The sequence below is a fragment of the Panthera onca genome, chromosome D1 (genome assembly GCF_046562875.1).
Source record: "Panthera onca isolate mPanOnc1 chromosome D1, mPanOnc1 haplotype 2, whole genome shotgun sequence".
In the NCBI taxonomy this organism is placed as follows: Eukaryota; Metazoa; Chordata; class Mammalia; order Carnivora; family Felidae; genus Panthera; species Panthera onca.
In genome coordinates, this window is record NC_138348.1 from 8,575,357 (window position 1) to 8,597,136 (window position 21,780).

At 42.2% G+C, this 21,780-nt stretch overlaps 1 protein-coding gene across 4 annotated transcripts in view; it reads right to left on the reverse strand.

Annotated features, from left to right (window-relative positions):
- Positions 1 to 915: 915 nt before the first annotated feature.
- The window catches only part of LOC132661900 (organic anion transporter 7-like), a 34,337-nt gene continuing 13,472 nt past the window's right edge, over positions 916 to 21,780 (reverse strand). Inside the window, exons 2-9 of one of the 4 annotated variants that reach the window (XM_060606979.3) lie at positions 20,217 to 20,331; positions 19,938 to 20,106; positions 19,063 to 19,186; positions 6,426 to 6,541; positions 5,332 to 5,546; positions 3,379 to 3,487; positions 2,724 to 2,927; positions 916 to 1,730 (exon numbers count right to left, since the gene is read on the reverse strand). In XM_060606979.3, coding sequence (XP_060462962.1) covers positions 1,670 to 1,730; positions 2,724 to 2,927; positions 3,379 to 3,487; positions 5,332 to 5,546; positions 6,426 to 6,541; positions 19,063 to 19,186; positions 19,938 to 20,106; positions 20,217 to 20,331 — 1,113 coding nt within the window. In that variant the 3' untranslated portion in view covers positions 916 to 1,669. Of the gene's footprint in view, positions 1,731 to 2,723; positions 2,928 to 3,378; positions 3,488 to 5,331; positions 5,547 to 6,425; positions 6,542 to 19,062; positions 19,187 to 19,937; positions 20,107 to 20,216; positions 20,372 to 21,780 lie in introns of those variants that run through there. The other 3 variants (XM_060606980.3, XM_060606978.3, XM_060606982.3) reach the window with 3 other exon arrangements.

The following is a 21,780-nucleotide window of genomic DNA, read 5'->3' on the forward strand; positions in this document are numbered from 1 at the left end:
ACACATTCAAGCAGTGGTGATTAATACTGCTGAGTGTATTGTGAGAATAGATGTTCTCCATGGGTGGTAGTCCTCGCGATTGCCGGGGACGTGCCCAGTGGGAAAATGTCATAATTCGAAGTGTGTTAGTAAGATGAGTGTACTCCAGGAACCACCTATCTTCCCCAGGATTGTCCTGTAGTCCCTTCGTATTAGTAGAGAATACCATGGTCGAGGGAAGCAGGTGACTGCAGTGATCGTGGAGATAGTGGAGAAAGAGAAGCTTCGTAAAAATATCGCATGATCACAAAAGCTTGGTGTGGTAAATCAAAAAGTCCGTTGAGGGGCACCTGGGTGGCTCAAGCGGTGGAGCGTCCCACTTTGGCTCAGATCACGATCTCATGGTTCATGAGTTCGAGCCCCACATGGGGCTCGCTGCTGTCAGCACGGAGCCTGCTTTGGATCCCCTGTCCCCCTCTCTCTCTGCCCCTCCCCCGCTTGTGCTCTCTCTCTCTCTCTCTCTCAAAAATAAATAAAACATTAAAAAGATTTATTTTGGGGTGCCTGGGTGGCTCAGTTAAGCGGCCGACTTCGGCTCGGGTCATGATCTCGAGGTCCGTGAGTTCTAGCCCCCCGTCGGGCTCTGTGCTGACAGCTCAGAGCCTGGAGCCTGCTTTGGATTCTGTGTCTCCCTCTCTCTGACCCTCCCCTGTTCATGCTCTGTCTCTCCCTGTCTCAAAAATAAATAAACGTTAAAAAAAAAAAAAAAAAGATTTACTTTAAAAAACTTTTTTAAATGTTTTTATTTTATTTTTGAGAGAGAGAGAGACAGAGTGTGAGTGGGGGAGGGGTAGAGGGAGAGGGAGACACAGAATCCGAAATAGGCTCCAGACTTTGAGCTGTCAGTGCAGAGCCTGACGTGGGGCCTGATCTCGTATATGGTTTTTATGATCTTGAGGTATGATCCTTCTATCCCTACTTTCTTGAGGGTTTTCATCAAGAAAGGATGCTGTATTTTGTCAAATGCTTTCCCTGCATCTATTGAGAGGACGACGTGGTTCTTGTCCTTTCTTTTATTGATGTGATGTATCACATTGATTCACTTGTGGATATTGAACCAGCCCTGCATCCCAGGTATAAATCCCACTTAATCGTGGTGAATAATTCTTTTAATGTATTATTGGATCCGGCTGGCTAGTATCTTGTTGAGAATTTTTGCATCCATGTTCATCGGGGATCTTGGTCTGTCGTTCTCCTTTTTAGTGGGGTCTTTGGTTTTGGAATCAAGAATCAGTGTCTTTAATACTATCCCATCTTTCTATCCAGAAACATGCTGGAGGTTTACAATTTTACATATATTTTACTATGATTCCTTTAAAAATATTATGACTTTTAATATACAGGATTGTATCACTATGTGGTGTACCTGAAATGAATATAATGTTGTATGTCAACTAGACTTGGATAATAAAATCTTTTTTCAAAAGTATTACGACTTTTCTCAAACTTCTTATTTTGATTGATTGTAGATATTTTATCCATAGTTACTTAGTCCTGCAATCGTAGATGGGATCTGTTATTCCATTCTATCTTTTTATTTTATTTTACAAACTTTTCCAATTTCTGGGAACGGTCCTGATTTTCCTTCTTCTATCTTACTCTTTGAGTGGCAGTTATTTCCTGGAATTCCTTAAAACTGTGTCACTTTCATGAAGGGATCTTCCTGCTTTACTTTTCTTGAGGCTTTTCTCCTGGTAAAAACACAATGAGACCAACAAACAAGCACAAAAGTGAGAAGACCTCAAGTCAGCGTACAGGTCCCGCATTCTCCAGAGCAAGCTGATTCTTGACCCACCAGTTTTGATAAAATCCGTGACCCCTGCCCCAAGGGTTTGAGTAAATTTTCTGAAGACCAAGTTTCCGGGGCAGGATCTGGGAGGGCAGCTTTGGTAGTTTCGATTCTCACTTTTGGACGACAGGGGATCCGGACGCCAAAGGGATTTGGAAAAAGCAAGGGCAGTATGCAAAGTTTTAAAATCCTCTCCAATTCTTGATCACTTAAAAATACTTAGGTTTACTACTTTCCTTCTTTTCTTAACAGGTTCATTCCTAGTGGACCCAGATGGTCTGAATGTCACAGACCACATAACAGGACTTCTCTGAGATGTATTGTCATGTGTGGGAGGGGCTCAGGTCCTCTCCCTGATCTCGTTCAGATTTCTTCAGTGGCCAGGACAGTCCTCAGGCCTACAGGAACCGGCAGCCCCGGGGAGCTGACTGCACTCCCCGGGCTGGGGGCTGCCAGGGTCTGAGGGATGAGAGTCTGGTGTTTGGATGTGTGCATGCTGGTGAAATGCCTTCAGGCGTGTGTATGTCACACGAGGTCACCTAATGTTGGCCCCTGCAACCACTAAACCTACTGATCTAGGGAGCCATGGGGGAGTCTGAGGTTAGTGGCAGGAATGATGAGGCTATAGCTAAACCAGAGGCACTGGCCACATGGAACAGTCCAGGTCTAAATCTTTCCCTGGGAGGGGCAGCTGGCTGGCTCAGTCAGTATGAGCAGGCAACTCTCGATCTTGGGGTCATGAGTTCAAGTCCCACATTGGGCATTTGGCTTACTTAAAAAAGAAATGTTCATAAATCTTTCCCTGGGGACAGTGACCCTGAATGATGGCTTGCCTTCCTCACTACAGACCTAGAGCACACAGCTCCCCTCAGGGACAGCCAGGGGGTTTACTCACTCCTTTTCCACATCCTGGATGGAGTCAGGCAGAGGTTGATTCCTGGTTTCAGGAAGGAGTGAGACAATAAGACCAGCGAGGATGGAGAAGATTCCATACGTGATCCAGGGCAGGTGGGGGGAATACACAGTTAGGATCATCAAGAGGGGAGACAGCGCTGCCCCAATATAAGCAGCAATCCCCAGGATTCCTGTAACAGTTGCCCTTGGGGTGCAAACAATACAAAAATAATTTGGTATAAATCCACACATGTAATTGGCGATTTATTATTTTGCTTTGATTATGGGAGATACCACAACAGTGCTTAGATACATGAAGGTTGACAATATACTCTTACATTTCAAATATGCTCTGTCATTTGCTGGCAACTTTTTTCAAGTGCCGTTAGGACAGATTTTCATTATTTAAAAGCTACTCTTATCCGTAGTTCAGTGGCTTTCGTGGTTCAATAGATTAGGTGAGGGGATACGTTAGAAAACTCAACACGGTGCCTTGCCAAAACAGATTTTAATAATTTCCGGCTGCAATTTTCGTTACTGCCAATGCTATTATAACTGATGCTTTGGATAATGACTCAGTTTTCTTCCTGCTATAAATGTTCACTAGCTGGGAATGGTCTGTGTTGCCCCTACAGGACCTTCCATGAGATTTGTACCTGATTATGGTAGGGATTAGTTCGTTTCCATGGGTAGAAGAACTCACAATAGCTGCCGCAGAAACACTGACTCCCAGGGATGACAAAGAAAGACGCAGGGTCTGCATTTCTGGAGAGGAAGACCAGTGAGACTCGGGAAGAAAATTAGAGCCAAAGGAACCACCATCCACCAAATGATAAATGAAAAAGACACAATTAGAATATTCGCATGTGTTAGACGCATCGCAGGGAAAGCGCACAGGGCAGAGAATGGCTAGTGACCAGTAGCCGAGAAATGTGACCGATCTGTATGTTACAACTTCAACAGAGATGAAAAAACCTGAGTTATTTTCATTACCTCTCTCTTACATGGCAGAGATTTGCCAAAGATGGAGAGGGGAACGTGAGTTTGCTTTCATTAATTCTGTCCAGTGTCTCCCTCTGCCTTGCATGTACAAAGTAGGACTGTGATATGAATAATTACTGAAGGATGTGAAACTTATCCACATCCTTGAGAAGTTTAAGCCCTGGGTACACAATATTGACATAGGGCTAGTACTGCAGTAGAATAATAAAGGAACAGGAGTTTCGGGGCACCTGGGTGGCTCGGTCGGTTAAGCGTCTGACTTCGGCTCAGGTCATGATCTCATGGTTCGTGGGTTCGCGCCCCGTGTCAAGCTCTGTACAGACAGCTCAAGAGCCTGGAACCTCCTTTGGATTCTGTGTCTCCCTCTCCCGCTGCCCTCCCCCTCTCACTCACTCTCTTTCTGTCTCTCTCTCAAAAACAAATAAACATTAAAAAAAAATAATAAGAACAGGAGTTTTATGGTATGGATAAGCTGGAGTGGAACTCGATCTAGAGTGCTATGTGTTAAAATCTTTTTTAATGTGTATTTATTTGTGAGAGTGAGAGACAGAGCATAAGCAGGGGAGGGGAAGAGAGAGAGGGTGACACAGAATCCGAAGCAGGCACCAGGCTCTGAGCTGTCAGCACAGAGCCCGACGTGGGGCTCGAACTCACCAACCGTGAGATCGTGACCTGAGCCGAAGTCGGACAGTTAACCGACTGAGCCACCCAGGCATCCTGATCTAGAGTAATATTTGAAGATTTAAGAATAAAGATCCGTATTAGGGAAAAAATAGTTGGACTTTGGAGACCTCTGGAAGAAAATTTCAGGGTTCAGTTTTGTATTCGATAATTTTAAAAAATTTCATGAAACCGTTATATAACATTGGAGTAAGCTGTGTAGTCCAGCAGCAAACATGTATCATTGCTGGCATCCAGGATCAGGGCACAGCTGTCCATCTGGGATCCTGTAAAGTGCACAACTTTGCTGGGGGTTGAAGCGTGGGACCACCTGGGTTCCCCCATTCATTACATATGATCATTTCATTTAGCGAAACTGATTCTAAGAGAGGCTTTAACTCCTTAACTGCTTATTCCTATGGTATACTTCTCCACCTGAAGACAAGGTACTTTGATTTCCTTGAAGTCAAAAAGTTCCCAACACCCGGATGGCAGTGATGGTGACCTCATACAAGACTAGACATCAGGGAGTAAATTGTCATTGAAGCTGTAGTAACCAGAAAGCAACCAGGCAGAGGAAGTGATGGTAAATTGTATCCTCATATGGGACACAATTATATATAATGGACACAATACCATCATTTAGAATTACAAGCGTGATTGGTCATAGCCAAAGGGCAAGTGGTCCACTGCTCTCCTAGGGAAACTTTTAGGAAGAAATGGTACCAATTACCAGATACTTCTCACATGTGATGAGGATAGCCATATGTCTGAGCCAACGTGTACTGACCTTTGACTCTTTCCCAGCCACCACGTTAATGGTAGAATTGTCCTAAATCCTCAGATTGGTTTTAGGGGATCATTAGAAACATCTCCCTTTCCTTGTGTGAGCACAGTCCCTGAGTCCCTGAGCTATTTCCTTTCTTCAACCTGTGCTCTTTTCTCACCTTTGGGCAGAAATGTGGTGATCAGAATGGAGATTCCAAGGAAGAAAAAGAAAATCATCTGGCATATTCGACGGCCTATATGATTCAGTGCCAAAACCGCAATATAACTGGATGGGATGTTGACTAGGCCGAAGAGAACCTGGGACAGGAAAACATTGCTTCCAATGTGCTGGATGTGGAGAATCAGGCCATAAAAAGACATGTAGACTGAAAATCTGTGGAACCAAAGAAAAAGATAGACGTCATGAAGTTTAGACCTTATTCTACAAATGACAATCGTAAATATTGTCAGACAGGCAGCCAGTGGTTGGTGGTAAAAAGGCACGGTCTGTTTTATAGAATATTCTACATGGTAATGATTTAAAAACTGTCATAAAATACTGCATGATGATGGAGGTCATAATTGTTACCCCTTTTTGGTGGGTGAGAGTACAGTTATTAAGAATACATAATGAGGCTTTCTAGGGTTTTAGATTTCTTTTTCTACATCCTCATTTGGGCGCTTGTTGCGTGTACGCATATGTAAATATTCATCGAACAGTATACATTTGTGCACTTTCCTGTTTATAGTTTTAGCTCAATTAAAGTGGGAAAGAACAAGTGAAGAAACATCCAGCCAAAGTCTTTACTGTGATTGAAGTTCACAGCCTCAGTTTCCAGCTGATGAGCCTTGCAGGTGATGTAATAAATAAAACTCATTGTACAATTAATTCTGGGTCAGTCTTTCCTTAACTAAAAGATGCAATTATCTTTTTTTTTTTAATGTTTATTTATTTGAGAGAGAGAGAGAGAGAGAGAGTAGGGGGAAGGGCAGAGAGAGAGGGAGGGAGAATCCCAAGCAGGCTCCACATTGTCATTGCAGAGCCCGACATGGGGCTCGATCCCACTACTGTGAGATCATGACCCCCGGCCGAAACCAAGAATCAGAGGCTTAACCAACTGGGCCACGCAGGTGCCCCTAAAAATGCAGTTATCTTTATAGCATCCCCATGTTTTATCTCAAAATCTGTCCCCGCAACGGGCTGTACCCTCGGACAGGAATAGATTCACGTCTCCACCATTTGAATATTCTTCAGGCACAACGTGAAACCCACCTCACGAAGGACATCAAACAGATCCTCCTGCGCAGTGTAGGCGTGCGGAATATGTCACGCAGAGAAATTTTTTTCTGTGCTGCCTCTAGCTCCTCTTGCATGCTGGACCTCAAAACCTTTAAGAACGATGGCAACAAGAAACTGTTCAGTTGTCACAAAATGTAGGCGCCAGGAGGCCCCTCACGGAGGATAAGCTAGGCCACTTGCTATTATATTTAGTAGGAGATAGAGACACCAAAGATGTCCTTGCATGTGAAAGGTGAATCAAGGCGTGAAAGGAGCTTTAGGATAATTATGTGGCAACAAGGACTTTTAAAAAAAATTTTTGTTTTAAGCGTTTATTTATTTTTGAGACACAAGAGAGACAGAGCACGAGGAGGGGGAGGGGCAGAGAGAGAGGGAGACACAGAATCGGAAGAAGGCTCCAGGCGCTGAGCCATCAGCACAGAGCCCGACGCGGGGCTCGAACTCACGGACCGCGAGACCGTGACCTGAGCTGAAGTCAGTTGCTTAACCGAGGGACCTGAGCTGAAGTCAGTTGCTTAACCGAGGGAGCCACCCAGGCGCCCCACAACAAGGACTTTTTAAACACTAGATCTGAGTGGGCTGCAGAGCATGAAAATGGATGAGTATGTTAGATATTCAGACCAGAAAGGGAATCAAATGCAAGTCACTTGGATTAAGGTCCAAAGCTCCATTTATGCTAAATGGGCACGAAAGACTTGGGAGCTGAGCTGGATTCCCGGCTGTCCTTGCAGAGAAACTGTTTATCTCAGGAACAATGACATTTCCTGAGAATCTTTATTCTGGTTCTTCAAGTCTTTTTGAGTGGCCCCTGGGTGGCTCAGTCTGTTGAGTTCCAACCTCAGCTCAGGTCACGATCTCATGGTTTGTGGCTTCGAACCCCACGTCAGGCTCTGTGCTGACAGCTCAGAGCCTGGAGCCTGCTTCAGATTCTGTGTCTCCTCTCTTTGACCCTCCCCCACTCACACTCTGTCTTTGTCTCTCAAAAATCAATAAACATTGAAAAAAAATTTTTTTAAGTCTTTTTGAGGGAAATCCTGGAATATTGTGTCTCCATGAATGAGATGCCTAGAATTAAACTTGAGGATGAAACCAGGGTGGGGTCTTGGTGTAGAATAATTTATACCTGAGCTGGTGATAATTTGGAGTTATTTAATGGTCCTGCAATATGCTGGGTATATACCGTGCCCAAGGTGATTAAATATTTCTAAACCCCAATGTCCCTGTCATCAGGAAAATGAAGGAGGAGGAGGAGGAAGAGAACGAGAAGAATGAGAAGCATAAGAAGAACAAGAAGAAATAGGTGAAGAAAGATAATAGCACCCTTTTCATGAGGATTTTCTTTTCTTTAAAAAAATTTTTTTAAATGTTTATTTATTTTTGAGACAGAGACAGAGTGTGAGCAGGGGAGGGGCACAGAGGGAGAGGGAGACACAGAATCCGGAACAGGCTCCAGGCTCTGCGCTGTCAGCACAGAGCCCAACACGGGGCTCAAACCCACAAACCGTGAGATCCTGACCTGAGCTGAAGTCAGACGCTCAACTGACTGAGCCACCCAGGCGCCCCTCGCGAGGATTTTCTAGCCATATGTGAGGTTGCAAACATACATATGCAATTCTACCCAACACACCTCGGATACTTAATTGTTTCTGAAATATTCAGATACTATCAACTTAATTCTCATCTCACTTTTACACATGAAACAATACTGGGGCACCTGGGTGGCTCCGTCGGTTGAGTGACCGAACCTTGATTTTGGCTCAGGTCATGATCTCATGGGTTCGTGAGTTCAAGCCTGGCATCAGGCTTTGCACTGACAGCTCGGAACCTGCTTGGGATTCTCTCTCTCTCTGCCCCTTCCCCGTTTGCTCATTCTCTCTCTCTCTCTCTCTCTCTCTCTCTCTCTCAAAATAAACTTTAAAAAAATGGAGCAATACCATGAAGTCCACTGGAAGAATTCCATGAAGAAGGGACTTGGGAGAAATACCCACCCCCCTCCCCATCAAATGAAGACCAACCAGATCAAGAATGTCTTCGAGTTGCAGAGCTCGCTCAAGCAGCAAAATGCTGGACTTACCCTCTTGGAAGAGAAGAGTCATGATAGCATCTCCTTCCTGCATCTAACACTCAGAAACCCAGGACCACCGGCCACTATCACAGGGGCGTTCTAGGAATGGGCTCCAAGGACACCTTAAACTTGGGCCAGATGAGGCCTGTTGTACCTTTAAGGCTGGCCTCAAATCACAGCCGATATCAGAGTAAAAGTCTGGGAGACACTGACGTTACTTCACCAAGGCCATTCATTTTTAGTGAGAAAGCAGAGATGTTTCCAGAAGAATTGAGGGAGGCAATGCGAGGTCATTTGTGGGCACTAAAGGAGCTACTCCTACCTGGTAAAAAAATCTTATTCAAGGAAGAGGAAGCCTCTATTCAAACGGCTGGATCTTTGGTTTTTAAACGCATCTGTTTCTCTGATTTTCCTTTGCTAGTAAATAAAAAAAACTGTGCCAATCATAACACCACGCTGGGGTGGAAAGCATGCAGTAGCCTCCTGTCTGAAGTCTTGCCCATTGGTGTCCTGGAATCAGTGGGTACAAATTCACAAAAGCCCCTTGTTAAATTTTTAGATAGTTTGTGAAGCAGTTGCCATGATGCTCGTGGCTTTGACTGACAATGGTGGCGGTGTTCATACTATAGAAGTTGACAATCACCGCAAATTTGAGATCTATGGATTTTTTATTCCTCCTATAATGTTAGGTGCTAAACATTTACCAGCACACCACTGGCTCGGCCCCTCTGCAGTCGTCTGGACTCCTCTAAATTGCAAAATTTTTAAATAATATTTATTTATTTTTGAGAGAGAGGGAGGGAGGGGCAGAGAGTGAGGGAGACACAGAATCCGAAGCAGGCTCCAGGCTCCGAGCAGTCAGCACAGAGCCTGATGCAGGGCTTTGAACTCACAGACTGTGAGAGATCATGACCTGAGCCGAAGTGGGCTGCTTAACCGACTGAGCCACCCAGGTGCCCCTATCCCTGCCTGGTTTAAACCTGGCTAGTTCTTCCTTAACCTGTAAGACCCATTTCAAATGTAACTACCTTCGAGTAGCATTAAGTTCCTACACATCTGTGATCCAGGTTATGTCTCCCTCTTCGGTATTCACATACCACCCTTGCTTTATTTCAAAGAGGCTTTATCAAGCCCATAACCTTACCTATCTATTCATGAACCTAGCAGTGGACCCACCTGCAGATTCTGGCAAATGGTCCACACATCCACGGACCCAGACAGCAGGCTCACTGATGAACCCTGCTCACTAGTCTCCCCAGAATCCCACCCATGGTGACTGGTGGAGGGTTTATGTTTCCTGCCAAAGCCAGACTGTAAAGACTGGAGGAGGGGACTCCTTCTTCAAATGCACAAACACGAATTAGGGGGGGAAAAAACAAAATAAAAATATCGATAAGAGAGTTGATTCTTTTAAAAAAAGATGAACAAAATTGACACACTTTTAGCTAGACTGACCATAAAAAAAGAGAGAAGACTCAAACAAATAAAATCAGAAATGAAAGAGGAGACATCACAACTGATGCCACAGAAATTAAAAAAAGATCATAAGGGACTATAATAAAAAATTACATGCCAAAAAGTGGATGACCTAGAAGAAATGGATAAATTCCTGGAAGTATACAAGCTACCAAAATGGAATCAAGAAGAATAGAAAACCTGAAGAAGCGAATAACTAATAAGGAGATTGAAACACTAATAAAAAGTATCCTAGAAATAAAAGCCTAACACCAGACAGCTTCACAGGCGAATTCTAACAAACATGTAAATTATTAACACCGATCCCTCTCAAACTTTTCCAAAAATAGAATAAGAGGAAACACTAACAAATTTGTTTCTTGAGGGCAGTATGACTCTGATACCAAAGTCAGACAAAGACACCAGAAGAAAAGAAAACTACAGGCCAATATCCCTGATGAACAAAGGTAAAAAAAATTATCAGCAACATATTAGTAAACCAACTTCAACAGCACACTGCATACCATGAAGCCGTGGAATTTATTCCTGGGACGCAAGGATAATTCAACATAAGCAAATTTTAAAAATGTGATACACCACATTAGCAGAATGAAGGTTAAAAATCACATGATCATTTCGGGGCGCCATGGTGGCTCGGTTAGTTAAGCATCTGACTTCAGCTCAGGTCATGATATTATAAATCGTGGGTTTGGGCTCTGCATCGGTCTCTCTGCTGTCAGCACAGAGACTGCTTCAGATCCTCTCTCTCTCTCTCAAAAATAAATAAACATTAAAAAAAATCATACGATCACCCCAATAGATGTAAAAAAGCATTTGACAAAATTCAACACACATCCACGATAAAAAAAAAAAAAAAAAAAAAAAAAAAAACTCTCAAGAAACAAGGTATTGAAGGAACTTACCTTAAAGGCCATCTATGAGAAGCCCACAGCTCATATTATACTCAATGGTGAAAAACTGAAAGCTTTTCCTAGACAAGAATGCCGCTTTAAATCAACATAGGGTTGGGAGGTCCTAGCCAGAGCAATTAGGTAAGAAAAAGAAACATGAGGTGCCCAAATCAGAAGGGAAGAAGTAATTATCTCCACTGGTGGATTACATCGTCTTATATGTAGAAAACCCTAAAGACACCTCCAAAATACTGTTAGAACTAATAAATGAATTCAGTAAAGTTTCAAGATACAAAGTCAAAACATAAAAACCAGTTGCATTTCTATACACCAGCAACAAACTATCTGAAAATGAAATTAAGAAAACATCTGTTTACAATAGCTTCAAAAATAATAAATTCCTGGGGTGCCTGGGTGGCTCACTAGGTTAAGTGTTCGATTTCAGCTCAGGTCATGATCTCATGACTCGTGAGTTCAAGCCTCGCGTCCGGTTCTGTGCTGACAGCTCAGAGTCTGGAGTTTGCTTTGGATTCTGTGTCTCCCTCTCTCTCTGTCCCTCCCCCACTCGTGCACTCTCTCTCTCTCTCTCTCTCTCAAAAATAAATAAAACATTAAAAAAAACAAAGTCCTTAGGAATAAACTTAGCCAGGGAACAAAAGACTTGTATACTGAAAATCATAAGCACTGAAGAAAGAAATTAAAGCAGACATAGGAAAAAAGGGAATACATCCCATGTTCATGGATTGAAAAAGTTCATATTATTAAAACACCCAGGGGTGCTTGGCTGGGTCAGTCAGGTAAGCATCTGACTCTTGGTTATGGCTCAGGTCATGATCTCGCAGTTTCATGAGTTCAAGCCCTGTGTTGGGCTCTGTGCTGGCAGTATGGCACCTGCCTATGATTCTCTGTCTCCCTGTCTCTCTGTCCGTCTCCCATTCACACTGTTTCTCTCTCAAAATAAATAAATAAACTGAAAAAAAAACACCCATCGTACCCAAAGTAACCTACAGATTTAATACAATCCCTATCAAAATCTTAATGGCATTCCTTACAGAAATAGAGAAAACAATCCTGAATTGATGGAAAGGCTTCCAAATAGGTAGGATTTGGGAATCTACAAAGTGCTAGGGAGCAGGAAGTCCAGGAAGAGTCTTGTAGTAAGAATGGCCAGGTCTGGGTGCTTGCCCCTTGGATGTCAACTTTCACCAACGTTCACATTCTTGGACCATCAATTGGCCTTGCCCTTAAGACATGCTTGCAAAAAAAAAAAAAAAATTCTTGCCCCATGCCTAGAAAAAAAACATGGCACCTGACTGACGGTTTCACCAGACGGTGTCCAACGGGAAAGAGATGATTCCCTAAAAGAAAACCAGGTTGCAGTTTGGAAGTACAAATGGATACTGGGCAGCTCAAAATCAACAACGGCCACGGGAGGTTGTCAGCACCAGACCACAAAAAGCTTAGTGGGCCATATTTAAGGACATGACTTTAATCCTAAATGCAAGAGGGAGTCTGTAGAGGCCGTTAAGCAGGAGCGAGGTGGTTAACAGGATCAGGCTTACATTTCTGAAGGATCCTCTGGCTTCTTTCTAAACAATGGATGAGAATGGGGCAACAATGGAGGTGGGAGAGAAGCTAGCCAGAGGGAAGAAGGATTTGGAGTGCAGTAGTAAAAATGGAGTTGAGAAATGGTTGGACAGATTCAGAACATATTAGAGAATATACATATTTTTTTGTCTATGTGTTAGTGTTATTCTTTCTACAATCTTAATGTTTTTTTAAATTTTGATTTCTATTTCCCTCACAAATGATTCACATATGTGAATGTTGTAAATTGCATCAAATCCTTTGCATGATGAAATGTCAAATTTTTAAAAAAATTTTAATGTTTGTGTATGTATGTATGTATGTATGTATTTGTTTGTTTGTTTATCTTTGAGAGAGAGAGTGGGAGGCAGAGAGAGAGAGAGGGACAGAGGATCCGAAGCAGGCTCTGCACTGACAGCAGAGAGTCTGATGTGGGGCGTGAACCCACCAGCCGCAAGATCATGACCCCAGCTGAAGTCGGTTGCTTAACCGACCGAGCCACCCAGGTAGCCCTCAAATAAATGTTTTTAAAAGAAGAAGGAGGAGGGGAGGGGGAGAAGGAAGAAAACAATCCTGAGTTCCAGTCCAAGGTGGCAACATAGGAAGACCCTGAACTCACTTTCCTCCACAGGGCACACTAATCTATACCTATTTTTAGAGAAATTGATCCTGAAGAAGAACTGAGGGTTGACTGAACAGCTTCTGCACAACAAATGACAGGAAGACCACACGGAGAATGGCAAGACAGATGGAGACACGGTAGCTAAGGGAACCCCCATCTCGGTCACACTGCAAACTGGAGCGAGGAGGGACAGTGCTGAAGGACTATGAACAGACTTGTCTGCCCTAGGGCTCAGGGGGAAAAAAAAGGCCAAAGTTGAAAAGAGCACCTAAAATAAAGTATAAAAGATTAAGATTATGTTTATTAAAAATAAAAGATTAAGCCCTAGTTGCTGTTAGAACACTCTCCAGGTCAGAGGTGCTGGTGAACGCCAGGGTTTACATTTCCCCTCCACCTTGACAGCATAGATGGGAACAGGGTCCAGGCGCCTAAGCCAGCCTACTGCCTCAGTGAGCCTTGGGCCCCTAGCCCATACCAGCTCCAGTGATCCCACCAAGGTGGCCCCAGTGTGCTGCACACCAGGACACCCCTGGCCAATGCTCACTACAGCTCTGGCTGTCTCTCCTACATGACCCAGGTGTAAAGCACCTTGGAACACTCCAGGCCTGCACCACTTTGGCTCCAGATGACTTTCAAGGGTGCTTCCTGTGCGGAGTACCCTTGGACCCTCCCCGGACGGCACCCACCTCAGCTCCAACCACCTGCTGCGGTGTCCCCTGTACAGAGTTCCCCAGCATACCCTAGCTTGCACTCACTTCAATTTCAGCTGTCCTTCCAAGGACCAAGGTGGGACCACCTTGGCCCATGCCCACTTCAGCTCCAGGCATCCCACCAGGACAGCCCTAGCACGGAGTGCCCCAGGATCCCCAGCCACAGCTCCAGCCAGCCATCCAGCAAAAGGCACGAGGTACACAGAGTCTACCCAGGGGCTGACCACACACAAGATGATTCTTTCAAGTTTCAGAGAAATGGCTGTTCCAGCTAATTCATAAAAACAAACACAAAAAGTCAAGCAAAGTTAGAAGACAGGGAAACATGCTCCAAATGAAAGGCCAAGACAAAACCTCAGACAAAGAACTAAAGGAAAGGACATAAGCAATCTATCTGATGAGTTCAAAGTAATGGTCATAAGAACGCTCATCAGACTGAAAAGAAGAGCGGATGAACTCACTAAGACCTTCAACGAGGAGACAGAAAATATAAGAAAGAACCAATCAGAGAAAAAAAAATACAATAACTGAAATGGAAAAAGACACTAGAGGGAATCAACAGCAGTATAGAGGATGCAGAAGAACATATCAGTGATCTGGAAGACAGGGTAATGGAAAACACTCAAGCTGAAGAGCAAAAATAAAAAAGCATTTTAAAAGATGAGGATAGGTTATGGGAGCTCTTAGATAACATCAAGGGAACAAACATTCACATTATAGAGATCCTAGAAGAAGAGAGAAAGAGAAAGGGGTAGAAAACTTATTTGGAGAAACAATAGATGAAAAATTGCCTATCCCGGGCAGAGAAAAACACACCTAAATTTAGGAAGCACAGAGAGCCCCCAAAAAAGATGAACCCAAGGAGTTCCACTTCACAACACATGACAATTAAAATGCCAAAGATTAAAGATAAAGAGAGAATTTTAAAAAGCAGCAAGAGAGAAGCCACTAGTTAGAAGCCAGGGAAACTCCATAAGACTATCAGCTGATTTTTCAGCAGCAACTTTGCATGCCAGAAGGGAGTGACATATTCAAAGTGCTGAGAGGGAAAAAAAAAACAAAAACCCTACAACCAAGAATACTCTACCCCGCAAGATTATCATTCACAATTGAAGGAGAGATCAAGAGTTTCCCAGACAAACAAAAGTTTAAAAAGTTCATCACCGCTAAACTGGCCCTATGAGAAATGCTAACGAGACTTCTTTAAGTGGCAAAGAAAAGACCATAATTAGAAGTGAGAAAATTCTAAAAGGAAAACATTTTCATAAATAAAAGCAAATTTACAGGAGAGGTAGTAGAGCAATCACTTAGAAAGCTGGTATGAAGGTTAAAAGACAAAACTAGTAAAATCAATTACATGTAAAGAATTAGTTTCGGGAACTCACAAAATAAGGATGTAAAATATGACAATATATACATAAAATGTGGAAAAGGGGATAAAGAGGAAGTTCTTTTAGACTGTGTTCAAACTTAAGTAATCATCAACTTAATATAGACTACTGTATACTTGAGATGCTATATATGAACCTCATGAAAATAAAGATAAGAAAACCTATAATAGACAAAAAATAAAGGGAAAGAAAGCCAAGAACAACATTAAAGAGAGTCATCAATTGCAAGGAAAGAGGACAAAAGAAGAAGAAAGGAACAAAGAAGGGCTACAAAAACAACCAGAAAACAATTAACAAAATGGCGATAAGTACATATATATCAATAATTACTTTAAATGTAAATGGTCTAAATGCTCCAATCAAAAGACACAGGGTGGCAGAATGGATTAAAAAAAAAAAAAAAAAGCCAGACCCATCCATATGCTGCTGACAAGAGACTCACTTCAGACCTAAAGATGCGGACACACTGAAAGTGAAGGGATGGGGAAAAAAATATTCCATGCAAATGGAAGCAAAAACAAAATTGGGGGTAACAATACTTATATCAGATAAACTAGACTTTAAAACAAAGACAGTAACAAGAGACAAAGAGGGGCATTGCCTAATGATAAAGGGAACAATCCAATAAGAGGATACAACACCGTTGGTGGGAATGTAAATTGGTACGGCCACTGCCAAAATCAGCATGGAGGTTCCTCAAAAATTAAAAATAGAAATACCATATGATCCAGTAATTCTACTACTGAGTATTTACTCAAAGAAAACAAAAACACTAATTCAAAAAGGCGTATGCACCCCTATATTTCTTACAACACTATTTACGATAGCCAAGATATGGAAACAACACAAATGCCCATTGGTAGATGAATGGATAAAGATGTGGTATGTGTATAATATATATGTATGTATATAAGGTATGTATATGTATATACATACATATACATAAATATGTATACATACACATATATGCACATACAGCCATAAAAAAGAATGAGATCTTACCATTTGTGGCAACATCAATGGACCTAGAGGATATTACGCTAAGTGAAATAAATCAGACAAAGACAAATACCACAAGTTTTCACTTATCTGTGGGATCAACAAAACAAAACAAACTAAAAAAAACGGAAACAGATTAGTAAATATAGAGAACAGACTGATGGCTGCCAGAGGGGTGGGAGGTGAGCAAATTGGATGATGAGGAGTGGGAGGTACAGGTTTCCAGTTGTGGAATGAATAAGTCATGTGGTAGAAAAGTACAGCATGGGGAGTATAGTTAATGGTGTAATAGTGTTGTATGGTGACAGATACAGCTACATTTGTGTTGAGCATAGCATAATATATAAGGTTGTTGATTCACTGTGTTGTACCCCGGAAACTAACGTAACATTGTGTGTCAACTGTTCTTCAATAAAGAAAGAAAAAAATCCAAAAATTCGTACGGAAACACAGAAGGCCCTTAATAATCAAAAGAATTTTTAAACGGAAACAAAGCTGGAGGTGTCACATGTTCCGATTTCAAAATATATTACAAAACCACCGTATCCAAGACTACGGTACTGGTATAAAAACAGACCTACAGCCCAATGGCGCGGAATAGCAATAAACTCAGCATATGCGGTCACGTGATCTTGGACAGTGGTGTCGAGAATTCACAGTGGGGACAGGATAGTGTCATCAATAAATGGTGTTGTGGAAAACTGGATGTTCACATATAAAAGGATGAAACTGGAAACTTATCTTACACTGTACGCAAAAATCAATTCACGAAAGGTTAGAGACTAAGATGTAAGACTGGAAATAAAGAAGCAGAGAACAGAATGGTGTTTGCCAGCTGCTGGGGGATTTGGGAAATGGGGACATATTTGTCAAAGAGTACAAAGTTCCAGTTACGCAAGGTGAATCAGTCCTAACGATCCACTGTACGGCTGTCTATAGTTATAATACTATACTACATATTGAAAATTTGCTATTAGTAGGTGTATTATTGAGTGTTATCACAAAAAGTAATGAATAAAAAGGGCAGGAGAAAGTTTTAGGAGGTGATGGATATGTTGATTGCATAGGTAGTGGTAATGATGTTTGGATGTGTGCTTATCAGATTCACCAAGTTATATAAATTAAATAGGTACAGCTTTTTGTATGTTACTCATACCTCGATAAAGTTGTTTTAAGAAAAATCCTTCGGGGCACCTAGGTGGCTCAGTCGATTAAGTGTCTGACTCTCGATTTCAGCTCCAGTCATGATCTCACAGCCATGAGATCAAGCCCCATGTTGGGCCCCGCACTGAGCATATAAGCCTGCTTGGGATTCTTTCTCTCCTCTGTCTGCCTCTCCTCCCCCTCTCAAAATGAATAAATAAACATTAAAAAAGAAAAAGAAAAAGAAAAATCTTTCAGATGTGCATTGAACATGTTTCCAGAAATGTTTTATTGTTCCTCTTTGTCTAAACCCTAAGCCTTCCCTTTTTCAATTAAACAAGCGTAGATGATTTTTTCCTTGTCTCTATTAGCTTTCTCTCCATTCTCTTATCATTGTCAACAGGAAATTTAACAATATAAATACCATATGATCTAGCAACACCGCTTCCGGTTGTGTATCCCCAAGAATTATAAACAGAGAAGAGATATTTGCATCCACATGTTCATTGCAACAGCAGCCAAACCATGGAAGCAAGCTAAATGACCATCAGTGGATGAATGGACAAAGAAAATGTGGTGTATACATACAACAGAATATTATTCATCCATAAAAAAAGGAAATCCTGCTATACGCTACTACCATAGATGAGTCTCGAGGACTTTTTGTTGAATAAGGCAGTCACAGAAGGACAAACACTGCATGATCCCACCTATATGAAGTATATAAAATACTAAAATAATAAGACAATAAATGGAATGGTTGACCAGGGACTGGGGACAAAGGATATGGGAAATTGCATTTCAATGGGTATAGAGTTTCAGTCACGCAAGATGAAAAAGTTTTAGAGATCATTGTACTTAGAGTTAACAATACTGTATTGTACAGTTAAAAATTTAAGAAGAGATAATCCATGTTAATTTAAAAATGAATATTAATTTTTCTCTTATTAATACTAAAGTTCCTTAAAACATGGAATTCTGAACCACACTGCTGGTCAAGATCCAGCACCACGCCTAGCACATTATGATTTTTTGATAAATAATTTATACGTTCGTGATGATGAACGGTTTACTTTATGACCCACATCAATATCTGCCTTCCAAGCCCAGGGTGAAAAAAAAAAAAAAAAAAAAGACTTCTCTGAGGCATTTCCACTGAGTCATGCTCTTGGAACTTGTAATAAGTAGAATGTAAACTCCAAAAAGCAGAGATTTGGATTGTTGTGGCCAATGCCGTATTTCCTGGAGAGAACAGAAGTGGCCCAGGGAGGCACTCGGTAATACACCATTAATGAAAGAGTGTATGACCTAATTAACAAATAAGTGATCCTCCTTATGCTCTATTCTGCATGGTCCCTAAGCCTCCCTTCTACCGATCTTACTATCTTGAAAAAAGGCCGTCAGAATATTAGTGGAAAGAAATGGATTAGTCTTTGTTACTTTTTCTCTAACATAGAGACAAATACACAATCTTTACAACCAGAAACACTAAGAGCTATCTGGTCCTGTTGAGTAAAATATACATGTCTCGTTCTCCGCAACAGGATACTCTCTCTTTATATTAACTCAAACAATGCTGACAGCCATTGAGAACCAGGACAATGAGGAGAGAAGACCCCAAGCCAGACTTGTGTTCCCGCCCTTTTTTCACCTCACGGACGCCACCTAGTGCAAATGTCAGGTTGTGTCTCCCCTACATCCCATAACCAACTCTCTTTCCTATTCACCTCCATGGTTAGGGCGTCTCCAGCATTCTTCCTTCCGTTCCAGAGTGCAGCTTTTCTAAGTGCCTTTAAGGCCTCCTCGGGTTTGTTGGTCATAATCAGCCACCGAGCAGACTCCATCAGCCACCTGATCAAAGAAGACAGAGAGGTGCAGTCAATTCTCATGTACCCATTTTTCACATATTCTTTGGCCTGAAATGCCTCTACCCTCCCATCTGATACCTACCTCTTGTTTTGTTGTGCCAGCCAATAGAAAAGCAGCTGATTCTGTAACTAGGAAACTGTAAGGACAACCTCTCCTCGCAGTACACTTTCACTAATGGCAACATTGAGTAGGAGTCATATTGCCCCCCCATCTTATTCAGGGGGATGTTACCAGGTTTGGCAAATCAAAATAACGTGCCTTGTTAAATCTGAATTTAGATAAACAGTGAATATGAGTAACTCTTGAGTATAACTATGTCCCATGCAATATTTTGGACACACTTACACTGAAAAGTATTTGTTGACTTGAAATTTTACTTTAACGAGATGCCCTGTATTTTATCAGGTTAGTAAATAAAAGCACAGAAATCTCAAATAAACAGAAATTTCATATAAACAATGGATAATTTTTCGCGTAGCTATGCTTCCTGCAGTATTTGGAAAGTTACACACACACACAAATGTATTATCTATCTGAATTTCAAATTTAACGGAGTGTCCTTGATATTATCTGACAACCGTACGTGTTCAGCTTCTTGACCTGCACGCTGGACGCTTATTAGGAGAGCATGTGCTCAAGTGTTAACTAAGGATCAAACAGAATTCTTATGTCCTCATTCCATGTATCTTGCATCCAGTATCCTCTAAGACAAAGGGAAGAAGAAAGCTTATACCTTGAGGAAAGAAAAAGGACAAATAATGGTACAGAAGTCACCAGCTGAAGGGTATGCCAGTCTCGAATGGCAAAAGCCAGTCCTCCCAGGATCATCTGTCCTACGCAAGCACCACAGATGGTCATTGCTATTCCCGTGGCTTGGAATTGGGGCACTGTCCATTCTACAACTGAACAATGACAACAAAAAAACAAACAAGCAGGATTTTGACTTCAAAGCTGGGATTTCAAAGTCAAAGTTAAGTCTTGGAGAGTGTCAATATCCGAAGTTTTTACTTACTGAGCATCACAGAGTTTGTCAGGATGGTCATGGTAGAAAAGCCAGCCAAGAAGCGTAGGGTGCAATAAATGAAGAAGGTGGGCGCGAAGGCTGCACAGGTGTCAGTAACGGCGAGCTGGAGGAAACACCACCTGAGAATTAACTTCCTCCCAAACCTGAGGAGTGGGAACAGGTTAGCTACAGGAAGTATAACAACCTGATGGAAAAATTAACAAAAAGAAGGCACGCTTTGAAGTTTAGGGGGTGTTTTAATAAGTGAAACTTTGTCCTTGAGACTTGAAAGAATCAACAGATCATCAGCCTTCCTGTTTGTAAATAGATCCTTCTTCCCGGAAGCAACCTTCCTGTTTGTAAATAGACCCTGAGTATAACCAAGCTTCTTCCCCAGTCTTCTACCAGACCTTTGAGGCCAATTGAAGCCGTATAAGACAGGTTGCAACGCTGGAGATTTTAACACATCACAAATGTCCCTTGGACTATCACATGCAGTTAACATAGTAGAGAGTCAGTGCAGTATCGACAACACAAGGGATCTGGGGTGCCTGGGTGGCTCGGTCAGTTAAGCGTCCAACTCTTGGTTTTGGCTCAGGTCACGATCACGTGGTTTGTGAGACCGAGCCCCGCATCGGGCTCTGTGCTGACAGCAGGGGGCCTGCCTGGGATTCTCTCTCTCTCTCTCTCTCTCTGCCCCTCCCCTGTTCATGCGCTCTTTCCCTCTCTCTCAAAATAAATAAATTTTAAAAAATGGACCGAGTTGTGTCCCCCTCCCCAAAATCATATATTGAAGCTCTGATCCCCAGTGAAATGGTATTTGGAGATGGGCTTTGGGGGAGGTAATCAGGTTTAGATGAGATCATGAGATTGGGGTCCTTAGGATGGGATTAGTGCCCTTATAAGAAGAGGTATCAGAAAGATTTCTCTCCTTCTCTTTCTGCCATTTGAGGCTGTAGCAAGAAGACAGCTGTCTTTAAGCCAGGAAGGGAGCTCTTACCAGGAACCAAATCTCTCTGCACCTAAATCTTGGGTTCTCAGTCTCTGAAACTTGAGAAAATAAATTTCTGATGTTTATGCCTCCTAGTCTACGGTATTTTGTTGTGGTAGCCTAAGCTGACTAAGACAGGATCTAAATCTGTACTTGGGACTCCGGGACCATGCAGGTCATGGCTAAATTATGTAAAAGGAACATCCATGGAACAACACATCAAAATTGCTGATGGGTTGCCTAAGAGCCTCTCTCTGCCACGTCTGGGTCTTGAACATTTTTTCCCTAAAATAAGATGGATGGGAGCCACAACCCAGACACAGAACTTAGAGAAAGTTCTCGAAGGAAAGGATTGGGTAAGATGAACATCAAGAAACAGAGAAGGAGAAGGTATTTTTAAAAAGGAATGAGAATTCTGTGCTTCACAGTTTTCTGGGAGAGAGGGCCTTTTTCTAGACAACTTGGATAAGATGCCTGTGCTGGTTCTGTATGACCAGTAATACTTATAAACAGACAAACAAGGGGATCGGACAAGGGCTCTGAAATCCTTCTACCCTTGCAGAATATTTATATTATGATGCG